The sequence below is a fragment of the Oreochromis aureus genome, linkage group 16, assembly GCF_013358895.1.
Source record: "Oreochromis aureus strain Israel breed Guangdong linkage group 16, ZZ_aureus, whole genome shotgun sequence".
NCBI classification, from domain to species: Eukaryota; Metazoa; Chordata; class Actinopteri; order Cichliformes; family Cichlidae; genus Oreochromis; species Oreochromis aureus.
Genome location: NC_052957.1, coordinates 18,860,043 through 18,871,942, shown reverse-complemented (window position 1 = coordinate 18,871,942; position 11,900 = coordinate 18,860,043). Strand labels below are relative to the sequence as shown.

The 11,900-nt window shown below is 43.1% G+C and overlaps 1 protein-coding gene across 1 annotated transcript; it reads right to left on the bottom strand.

Moving 5' to 3' along the window:
* Positions 1–1,442: 1,442 nt before the first annotated feature.
* si:dkey-229b18.3 lies at positions 1,443–11,253 on the bottom strand. The gene is made up of 7 exons (XM_031758763.2): positions 9,953–11,253; positions 9,482–9,549; positions 8,984–9,212; positions 4,903–6,890; positions 4,480–4,698; positions 2,741–2,881; positions 1,443–2,498 (listed from the first exon to the last, which is right to left on the bottom strand). The coding sequence occupies exons 1-6, from the start codon at positions 10,296–10,298 to the stop codon at positions 2,777–2,779; spliced, it is 2,955 nt and encodes a 984-aa protein (XP_031614623.1). The 5' UTR covers positions 10,299–11,253; the 3' UTR covers positions 1,443–2,498; positions 2,741–2,776.
* Between the last annotated feature and the right edge of the window lie 647 nt (positions 11,254–11,900).

Genomic DNA, 11,900 nt, shown 5'->3' with positions numbered 1-11,900 from the left:
GGTATAGTAGACATGCTGGATCCTGAATATGGTGCCAGGCAGGAGGAAAAGAGGAAGGCCACAGACAAGATTGTGGTTGTAACCACAAAAGACTGTGTTTCAAATGGATGTTGCTAAAGAGAAGGTTCAAATTCTAACAGCTTTACACATTTTCTTGTCTTAGCAGCACAGATGATCTACGTTGGAGCTTGGTGGAGTACAAGCATGTAGGAATCCACATCTCCAAGAGCCTAAACAGGCAGACCAACACAGAGGTAGTATACAAAAAAAGATGGGACAGGTTCGGAGATTATTCAGTGTACTTTATGTACGCTGCTGGGGGAACAGCATCAGAATTGGTGATAGCAGCAGACTGTGTGAAATGATCAGGAAGGCTGGGTCTGTAACTGGGTCCAACTTGGGCATGTTTGAAGCTGTGGTGGAGAGGAGGTCACTGAGCAAACCTTTATCCATTCATGCATCTATAATGAATGACCAACCTCTGCACCATCACGCACAAGAACATTTCAGCTGCTTTAACAAATCCATTTTTCAAAATTTCTTTTTCCAGAGGAAATATCCTATAGAGTCAAATTACTTATAAGTTGCATTATAGTAGTGAAAAAGTACAGACCAATGTAATATATCACATAACCAAGATCAGTTATCGATGCATATATGCATTCTGAAAACTGTGCAATGTCAGATCTTCTGATTAAAATACTGAGGATCAAAATAACATTTTTTTTTATCTAAATAATTATGAAAATTTTAAGAGACAGACAGAAAAGCTGGGCCTGGATTTTTCCCCTTTTTAAAAAGTGACACCTACTGTTACATATGGAAACTTTTTTTATAGCCAAGTCAAAATTTTAAATGAGTGACTCAAACTTCTGAAACTTTTGTACTTAAATTGAAATGTGGACTTCTGGAGAGCAATCTTTTATCTTTCTCGGTGGTGGAAACAAGCTTCCATAATTATAATGACCAAATATTTACCAAAAGGACTGAAACTAAAATGACAAATTCCAATTAGTACCTTGTAGCTGAGTGCCTCTGCCAACCAGTTAGGTTGCAGGTTAGATGAATCTCTGTCCAGAGTCATATGCAGTGAAGAAATGTAACCGGTGAGCAACGAAAAGTAATAAATTCATTATACAACTAATGTGAAATATGGTCACAATCAATTTGGTCACAATTTTGAGTTATTGTTGAACAATGGCAAATGGAATTCCCTCAAGAGATATGAGGAACTATGTCCCTAAATACCGACAAGCACAAAGCTACACCATTTTCTAGATGCCAACTAAATCTTCAATAAAAAAAGTCCCCTTGAATTTTAAGGTCAAGTTTCCTGCTTAGATTTTGGTATGAAACTGTACCAGGTATACAGTTTTGAATCTTTTGTCACCATTTGCACTTACAAAAGCGTACTTTATCCGATATATGTACTTAAATTGGAATAAAAGGATACAAAAGGCAAAAATTTATTCAGTCTTTACAGATAGCGAGACAGCTCATTTATTTCTAAAATCAATCTGTGAAACATAGACATCTCTGTATGTGCACACATTGCATTTACTCAGTAGAATTTGAAGTAGAACAAGATGAGCGTCTTAGCTTGGATTTAAGTGGAGGAAACAATCAATAAAACATCTGTAATGACACAGTTGTGTTGATTACTAGTTCAGAAATTCACATTAAAAACGAGACACTTTCCCTTTTTTTTCTTTTTTTCTTTTTCTTTTTTTTAAGTGCCAGCCTTAGAAAAGACGAAGGGATTTGGGGGGGGGGGACTACAAACGGCCTGGAAATACACATGCAGTGGTTTCACCACACCCAACGCCCCCCCACCCCCGGGTCAAACCACAGGCTCCGGGACTAGGTGAAGATTAGCAGATCAATACAAAAGGAGGGAAAGACTAGTGAAGTCATTTAAAAGTTTTCACACCAAAAGACAAAAGACCCACTGAAACACCTCAAGGAAAGGCTCACTCCTAAATCCCACCTCCACCTTCAAGTATTCCCTCCAGCACTTGCACCACTTCAAGTATTCCCGCTCTGAACTCCAAACCTTCGATTTCAGTACTACTTCTTAGGTTTACAACATAAGCTATGATATAAGTGCACTCCAAATGTAATCTATACATAGAAAAATAAAGATGACATTAAGTAGAAGTAATAGTTATAACAATCACTTTATATTTCAATATTGTACACAAAAGTGATGTTAAATCACTTTATAACGTGGCATCACATTCCCCGCCCCCTGAGTGTAATGTTCAAGTTTAACTTTCTGTATGTACGGAAAAGCAAACAGGAACAGCAACCTTGGTTTGGTTATTTAAATAACATTAGCAATCATTGGCAACGACAATGATTAGAAGCTCGAGTAATTATGCCTTTCCACAGGCCGTTGTGCTTGTGTGTGGTGGATGCATTATGTACACGCTGCAGATCGATCATGTGACTCTGGCTCCGGCCCGTTCCCTGGCGTTGAGACACAGACAGCCATCATCCTGGAAAATAAACACAAGTGTTAAGAAACAGACGAGACACTGAAGAAAAATCAATGCAGGTATTGAGCAGATGATCATACTGAACTGTAAGGGTATTGATAGCCCCCCCCATCTGCGAGAAGTGTGAAGAACAAGGACAACTAAACATTCATCTTCCCCTCTCATCAATCACATCAGGCAGCACTATGAAAGATAACTGACTGATGTGTAGCTCATTTTTCTAAGGAGTCACATCCACTCACCTTAGTCTCAGTGTATGAGCAGGCTCTCCAGCTTCCTCACGAACCAGCAGCAATGCAACTCCGGCATTTATACAACTTGGGGTCGTGGGTGCGGATGTGATTCCGTACATTCCTTAGTCGAAAGAACGTCTTACTGCAGAGCTGCAGCAGAGGGGAATAGAAAGTGTTAACAACAAAGAAATAACTGGAAAAGAGCTGCGATGCTGCAATTTAAAAAAAACAAAACAAAAAACTCCTGAGTGCCTCAATGCCACCCAAAAAGCAGCAAAGACTTTGTTAGGCAAGAACTACACCTATGGCAACTGAGTCATTGTGACCAGTGCCTTTTTGATGTGTCAGGGTTTATATGCACATTGCTGGTGACTAGATAACACTTCCACCAAATTTGAGAAAGAAATAGCTCTGAGCTACAAAAAGAATGATCCAATTTCAAAGTGCCTTTATTCTGCAGCCGTTCACCGGTAACAATCAAAACCGCGCTGTTAGAAAGAGGAGAATTGTAAGTTTCACGTGTTTGTAGGATTACAGCAGCAGTGGCTGCAGTTTCTCCAAACATGCTTTCAGAAGTATGGGATGAGTTTGACTCGCCTCGGCTTGACTCAGTTTCAATTACAATCAAGTGCCATCGTTAAGTCAACCCAGTCAAAAGTCCTGTGATGTCATTTGTATGCAACACGAACACCACAACAAAAGAGGACTTCGAGGCAATGGTATAGCTGCTGCTCGGTCTGTGGCTTTTTGTCAGACTCCGAGACCACAGTGTTGTTCTTTGAGCAGCTCTCTCCCTCGTTGCCTTGTTTGAAAAATGGCGGTTTTGATTTTCGCAAAGAGATGCTATCATGACTCATTGAGTAACGGCATTGACCAGCCATGGCGTGCTGTCTGTTGATGTCACATTTCGGATTGCCTCGAATCACTTGGAACCCCTGGGGAGTATGTACTATTAAAAAAAAAAAAAAGTACCTGGTACCAGGTACCATGACCCAATGGAAAACCCTGAAAGCTGTGTTGAGCTGTGTCGAACAGACCTGAGTAGATACTAGTGTAAAGGCCTAAATGAGCACGTGAACATGTCCATTACTTTGATTCTTTTTGACTCACCTTATATTTCAAGAAAACGCTGTTCAACCCAAAAACTGTAGCAAACTGTTGACCAACTCCATTTAATTTCTCATCATGGGCATATTTGGTGCTAAAATTATTGTCAGTCTATATAAAGTCATCCATCTTTCTTTTGGTTTGCTATTAAAACTACAAATGAGGTCAAGTAAACTAATATGAAGCCCTGTTTCATTCAGACAGAATGGTTTAATGTTTGTTGTAAGGTTTTTAAGAACAACACTTCTGGTCTCTCAAGCTTTGCTACATCTTCTGACAAAAGTCACCACCAGTGTAAGTTTAAAAATAAAGGCTGTGCTTGGCCTATTAGAAAGAAAGCTAGAAGTAACAGACCTCGTGTTTTTGTCTAAATGCCACATGAAAATAGTATCACCTCAAAGCTTTCTAACACCCTGAGCAGAGCAGCAGGTGAAAAAGATCTTAGACACAAGGTAGTACTGTCCAAAGATGCAGAGAAAGGTCACTAAACCCCCTTTTCCATTAGTACCTACTCAGATTGACTCGGCATGGTTCGCCACGGTTTTCGGGGTATCTGCCCAGCTGGGGTTCCAAGTGGTACTAGCAGGTACTAAAACGTGATGTTGTCAGAAAAACAAGTATTTGAATTCCTTGGTGCTTACCGGACATGGCCAGTGCTTGCCCTCAATGTGCCTAAGGCGATGCATAATTAGGGCATCACAATCCTTGTAGGAGGCTGAGCACTGCAGACAGGCGTGGGCTGCTTTTGGAACTTTGGGGGCTTGACTACGAGGCCCTCTGAGCTGCTTTAGTCGTGCCCGACGTACAGCATCCAGCACGGCACAGCTCCTACTGCTCAGAGCGAGGAGCTTACCTTGTTGCTAGAGAAAAATAAAATAAAATTATGAGTTAATGAGTTGTATTCACATTTTTTAGATAGAAATGATTAGATGCTTTTAAAAGATTAGGCGCCAGAGGCGATGCTTCAAACAAAGACTGTACAGTTATAAAATTAGATATAAAAGCAAGCGTGAGATCATAATCACTACTATGTTTTGCTGCTACTTTTTTTTTTTTTTTTTTACCTTTGGCATGGTCCCTGCAGGTTTTGACCTAGCACATCTGGCTAGAGGTAAAGTGTTTCGAGGGTTGGGCCTGGGTCTACGGCCCTTAACTTGGGTCACTTTCCTCTCCTCTCTCTCCCTCTTCACCACTGGCAGGATGGGTGGCCCTCTGGCTCTCAGAGTCCTGTGGGGTGACTCTTCTGCTTCAAATTTCTCTCCAACTTGTGACACAGAGCGTGTTAAGCAGATATCAACACTCTCCTCCTCTTTCTTCAGTCCAGATATGGGCCCCCCTGCTGGCCGGCAGAAGCTGAACAGAAAGCCAGAGTCCAGTAACTTGATGGGGGGCTTGCTCTGGCGTTTACCCAGGTCTGGTGAGGGAGGATCAGGGAAAGCTCCAACTGGCACAGGTTCTGCTGGTTCCTCTTTGATGACTTTATAAAGAGGGTGGTTGTAGATGGACGGTGGAGGTGCTTGCTCTGAAAACTGGAGCCCATCAGGTTTATTTTCCTTCACTTTTGGTCTAGTGTCCATGGTCCCTCTTAGCCCCTGGCTTCCCACCTTTCTTCCCTCTTCTCTGGCATTACACCTCGCACTCTTCACTTCCTTTGTGGAGCCTCGTCTGAGTTTAGCCTTTGCCGCAGGTCGGCTGCTGTTGTATCGCAGTGTTCTGACTGTCTCAACAGCGACCTTGTTTCTAGCCTGTATCTTCTGTGAAGGTAACGATTTGTGGGGTGTGTGGCCACAGTAATTATTTGATGAAAATCGGAGACCTGAGAGAGCGTATTCAGCTGGTTCTGATTTGATCCTGACTTTGTTTCTGACTAGCTTTTTATTCGAGCCACGTCGCAGAGGCTGCTGAGCATGGAGGTGGGAACCGTCACCCTTCCTCACGGATTGTCTCAGTTGCCTCCCCCCAAAGGCAGCCCTGGATGTAGGCTGGAAAATGTCAGGTAACACCCCTTTACTGCGCATGCTCCTGTCACTGGGAGGAACATGCTTCCGGGTGGTTTTTGGCCTCTTAGCTGTAATCTTCTCTGTGCTAGCTGCTGCAGCAGGTTTGCTCTTTACAGGCTTATGGAGGAGGTGAGTGTTAACAGGGTTGCAGAGAGGAAACGCCAGAGTCACATCCCCATAGGATAGTCCCGGGGACGGTGAACGGGGTTTCCGACGCTTGGTGAGTGAATAGTTGTTGGCCTTCAGCTTTCTTAGTCGCTTCTTTTGTCTCCAGCCAATAAGATCTTCTGGTCTGGGGAGGAGAGAAGTCCTTTGTAACCCCAGAACATTCATCAACTTGTACTTTTCCTGTGCTCTGGCATAATCCTCTTCATCCTCGCCAACCTCCTCAACTTCCTGCTTAACCCTCACAGGGCTGCACACCGTGCCAGGTCTCAATCTAGAAGGGCAGGAAAGCTGGGAGATGGGATGAGATTTTTTGGTTTTTTGAGAGGTCTCCGACATTGGCAGCAATCTCTGAACCTGCTTGGCAGCTCCAGGAGTGGAGCGGAGCAGACGGGTGTTCGATGGGGATACGGGTGAGTAACTCTGTGACTGTGGGGTAGATGTGGCATTTCGAGGTGTGGAGGCCTTTTTTGAAGAGGGGGATTTAAAGTCCATGAGCTTCATCCTGTGTGAGGGACTTAGAGGGTGGCCGTTTTGGGATTTTGGCGTTCTGCGCAAATTGCGGCTGGGACTTCCTTCAAAAGACTCATCTGATGCATCCAGTGTTAGACTGAAGCCGGTGTTCACATTGTCCTCTAATCCCAAAGCCCTTTTCCTTTTGCTTTCCCTCTGGTGGTGATGACGCTCACGGCACGCACCAGCATAGGCCGAGTTTGGATGAAGTTGCTGTTCCTGCTCTTTAATGAGGGCAGAGCAGGCTTCCACTGCAGGCCACATGCCCAGGTGGCGGGCCATGGCAATGACTTCAGGTAGATCCTTGCGGCGAACACACAGAGTGGAGGAATAGGAGAAATCCAGCAAAGAGAGAAGGCTGTCCTCACTGAAACCTGGGGGGTTAAAAGGAGCCTTTAATTAGATCACTGGTCAATCAGAGGGTGAGAAGAGGGAGATGAAAGCAATTTGGTGTAAACAGAAGATCAGAGGGAGAGCACTCCAAGAGGGAGCAAAGTGTAAACATGACAGTTGAAACAAGACGACAAATTAACAACTCCTTTAATCATGGACACTTCTAGTCTCATGTAAGAACACACATCAAAGATAAGTAAATGTTAACACAGACAACAGCCAAATCCCATTTTAAGGACCAGATTCTCTAAGTCTGAATTTTTAGAGTGATTACGTCTTTACAAAATGCCAAATGTCATCACAAAGACCTCTGAAACAGTTTTCTCTGCCTAAACTGGATGATATGATTACATCTTAAGTTTCCTTAACACTATTGTTTGAGCAATGATAAGACGTTAATCTTCTTACCTAATGTCAGGAGTTTGCATTATTTTCATTCAGTCTCTTAATAAATGTGTATTCATTAAAATCTGTGTAATAAATCACTCAGAATTATAAATGACTCTACCGTTTGGTTCTAACCAGGAATTATTGATAACAGGGCAATAAAGGGACAATGTTGACTGCAGTTTATTAAGTTTATTACTGACTGGAGCTGCAACATTATATTTACCATTTGGTTGAAAGACAGTCAGCATTCTGATTACTAAATAATGACTGGCAAGCAAAAATCTGCTGGTACAATCTTCTCAAATGGTGCATTAATTTTTCATGAACATTAATAAAAAAATCTTTTAGATTTTGGACAATAAGTCGTGTAAAAAAAGAGGAAAAAGGAACAATGGGAAAGTTGTCTAGAGCACACAAATTATAATGGACATTTTTTAGCATTATCTGATGTTTTAAAGGGAAAAAAGAAAAACATTTAATTTAGTAATGTATAGATTTATGGATGATGGAAATAAGGGTTGGGTTATCCTAAAATTGAAACAAAATATACAGTCTGCTGCTCAACCATATCACAAGCTAGAAGTATTTACGCCATTTCTCAATGCCAGCATTCAAAAGTGAGGCAAAAATCTGGGAGATGTGATGAGTTCAGACAGACGCGCACTTTCTGAGAGCCTTTCTTGGAAATCATTCATTGTGCTACACTCAAAACGGTCTCAGATTGGTAGTTATCCTGTTCATTTACTTAATAGTTAAGTCGAAACCCTAATTATACTTAGTCCTCCATAAACCTGACCATTTGCTGCATGAAGGAGGAGTGAAGGTGCCACAAATTTGTTTTTGGATGCAGCTTCTGTTATGTAACTGCCAATACTCTCAAGCCCCTTCATGCTCACAGTTCTCCCTTTCAAGTATTACTGGGGACAGTTTCAGCAACCATCATTTTGAAATAAGCGGTAGAATGGCTAAAACTTAACACTCAAAGGGAACAAGTCTGTTTTCTTTTTTATCTCCAAACCATCCTTAACAAAGGAATCCATTATCTTTCATATCCCTATGGGAAGTGGAAAAAACTACATGTCCATTTTGTCTCTTAAAGCAGCGGTCCCCAACCTTTTTTGCGCCACGGACCGGTTTATGCCCGACAATATTTTCACGGACCGGCAATGAGGTGTCGCGGATGAATACAACAAAATAAAACTAGTGCCGGTACCGAAAAAAAGAAGATTTATTCATAACACACGTGAAAAGACCCAGGAAAACCGAGTTAACGATAAAAACGATAACAAAATAACGTTGAAAACCGATAAAAACCCTGAAAACCATACGTTTCACACCTGAGCCTCAACTCTCGCGGCCCGGTACCAAACCACTCACGGACCGGTACCGGTCCGAGGCCCGGGGGTTGGGGACCGCTGTCTTAAAGTATACAGTGCCTTGAGGCGACTGGTATTGTGATCTGGTGCTATATTAATTAAATTGAACTAAACAATTTTTCAGGCATTTAGACCAGAAATATTCACACTGAAGTGGACCAAAGGTGAAGTTTTGACACCTGTGGGGGCTGAGTTACTGATGTGAGGAGAAGGATCAGGCTCAGTAAGGTATTTTGGTCTGCCTTCAGCCACCTACCCAAAAACATAGCTCAGACAGAGAAATCTGGCACCCAGGTGTCCAGTCTTACCAGTGAGATCTATGTCTGCCTTCATGCTCGAGTCCATTTCCGTGAAGATCTCCTGAAAGTGATCACTGACGGCCGCCAGGACGGCTCTGTGTGCCAAGAAGGAACGCCCGCTTGTCCGCAGGGTGATGTCACATAACAGACCCGCCTCACGCTGACTCCTCAGCTTGCTCAGCATGTCGGAGCTGTGTGACACTACTGTCTTTGTGACACATCCTCTGCCACCCGGCTCCTATGAGGCACAGACAAAAACGAAAAAGACAGATCGAAATACTTTATTATGGGACTATGTTGTATGCTGTGTGTGTGTGAGAAAGCACTTCCAGGAGACAAGCGTGAGTGTAAGTGGGAATGAGTTAGAAGGTGTGAATTAAAATGTGTGAGATGCCGAAAAAGAAGGCTGTCTCCATAAAAATGAAGAGGCGCTTAAAGTTTGATGAGCAGAAACAAGGCTCCGGGATAGCGTTTGCTGTCAGTTCATCAACTCCAGTGTACACTCACCTCCGATTTCTTGTTGTGCTGACACTCTGGACAGCTGAGGACAAAGTCTCTAATCTCGAAGTACATCCCTGTGAAGAAAGCAATCGTTTAAACATCAGAACATGAGGTAACAAAAGACAGGAAAGGGTTTGGGTACACGGGCTGGAGCGGGCTAATCATTTTAAAGGTGTCACAACTGTTTCTACACTTGGTAATGCCTCACCAAAAAGAACAGCAAGGGGTGTAATTAACACCTATTGTTCATGCCTGAATAAGTCTCTCAATCTTTGACTGATACAACCACTTGTGCATATGTGAGTCTGTGTCTGTTTCAAATATCCCTATACTTACAGACAATCAGAATGCTTAAATCTCTGCTGGTGTATAGATAACATCATTAGTAGGCAGTTATAAGATTAATATGCATTTGTAGAAGTCTACACATGACTCGCATGCTTTACTAAAGACAGACGACAAAAGTGATGTTCATACCTTCCCACCAGTAGTTTTCAGCCACGCATCTGTAGGTCTCTTCCAGTGAGAGGTGGCGTTGGCCCGGTCGCCTTAAGTGGAAAGTGGAGATTGCCTCATGTCTTCGGTCCTCATTCAAAACCTCCCGGTAGTTGATGAAGCCCCTTTCCAGTTTCTTTCGATACAGCAGCCCGTCTATCACCTCAAAGTTGGGGGACCACCGTGCGGTGGACCCACGCCCACTCGAGCACCCCGCTGACTCCTTCTGCCCGGATTGCTTTCTATCTCCATCCGACCAGGGCTTGGACGGGCAACGCGTCTCTGCGTTTTCGTATTGGGCGTTGGTGTGGGTACAGTCGCAAGCCATTTTTTCTCAAAAAAGAGGATTTATATTCCAATAAAAAGATACAACTTTGTAGTCTCAGAAGGACTACCCCCACCACCACCTTTCTGGATCGCCCCCTTACGAAACTTTACCCAACGACCTGAAACAAAGTCCACGTGGATGAGGCGATAAAGGACGACAGAGCTGAAAAACACTCAGCTGAAAAGTCAGACACAATGTAGTGCACCACACAGAGCAAATTCTCAATAACTAACGCCTCTCATTGTGGCTTGAAAAGCAGAAGAAAAGTCAGACGGGAATCAGCCGCATTTCCCTGCCCCTGCTTTGTATCCTTGCTGTCAATGAGAGCATCACTTCTCTCTATCCAAACATCCCTAAATATGCAATAGTTACACTTCCTCCTCGGGACACGTTTTGTCAAATTTCTTAGCAATTTCTCGGTTTCGACTGTCGGGCAACACGGTTCTTTTTTTAATATCCCTCCAAATGTGGATAATAACCCATGAGAGTATCGCGCCAACAACGCCAAGCCAAGTGATGTAAAGTCACCACAACGACCGCGTAAACAGGCTTCACCGTCAACCCCTCGCCGGCAGTCCGTCTTCCATCTGTCTCAGAGGTCGGGAGTGGCCTCTGGGGATGGATGACGGCGGGCAGCCTCACCTCTGGCGTTAACTTGTGATTTCTTTTCGCCAACTCGAGTCGGAAGCAACATGATGACGCAGCTATCAGCTCAGCATCGCGACTTGGACGACCTAAAAGCGAGGCTGGTCGCCCCGACCAGCTCAAAAATGTTGCAATAATCACCGCCGGACCCCTTCAAAAGCGAGCCAGCAAGCTCCGGTCAGACACCCGACATAGTTCACCCCCCTTCAGCCGCCACAAAGCCGCTCTAGTAGTCAAATAATCCAATTTTTCAAACTCGTAACCTTCTGTTTGTTGCTAATCAGCAGACTAACCGAGCGAAGTGCTCCCCGCCTTCACACAAAGGCTATTAGCAGAAGCTTTAAAGAGCTTCGCCCGAGCCAATTATGATTGGCTGCTGCGGCTGTCACTCAAACAGCCAGTTTTCTTCCATTTGCAGTAAGCTAGGTTGTTCGCTCACGATTCCAGTGTACTAGTATTTGCTTCACTTGCTGCAAACACAAGTGAAACACGATACAGCCAGTGTGTCGTATACATTAACGGAATACGCTGTTTCATGTGGCGACTCTTCAATATTTTCCTCCCCAGAATAAGTTATAGCTACAACCGACACTTGCAGATTTACTCACATTTCAAAACGTTAGCTACCTTTCATCATCTCAGTGTCTCTTACAAATATTGTATTCGGATATTCATTTTGTAAACGTTTGGGTTACATTTCCAGACTTTAATAAAATGTAAAAAATAAAAAACAATAAAATACATCAACCAGGCCCATGTCCAAAACATGTTTATTACTAAATTCTGATGACAAGATCAACAATGACAAGGGCAAAACAAAAAGGCGGCTATTTCCTTAAAATGTAAATCATAATCATGGAAATGCGATGAAATAATGTAGATTTTAGAAAAAGAAAATAAAAACAACAACTTTGTTATTAAGGCAAAAACTGATGATTACATTTTTTTTAAATAAGG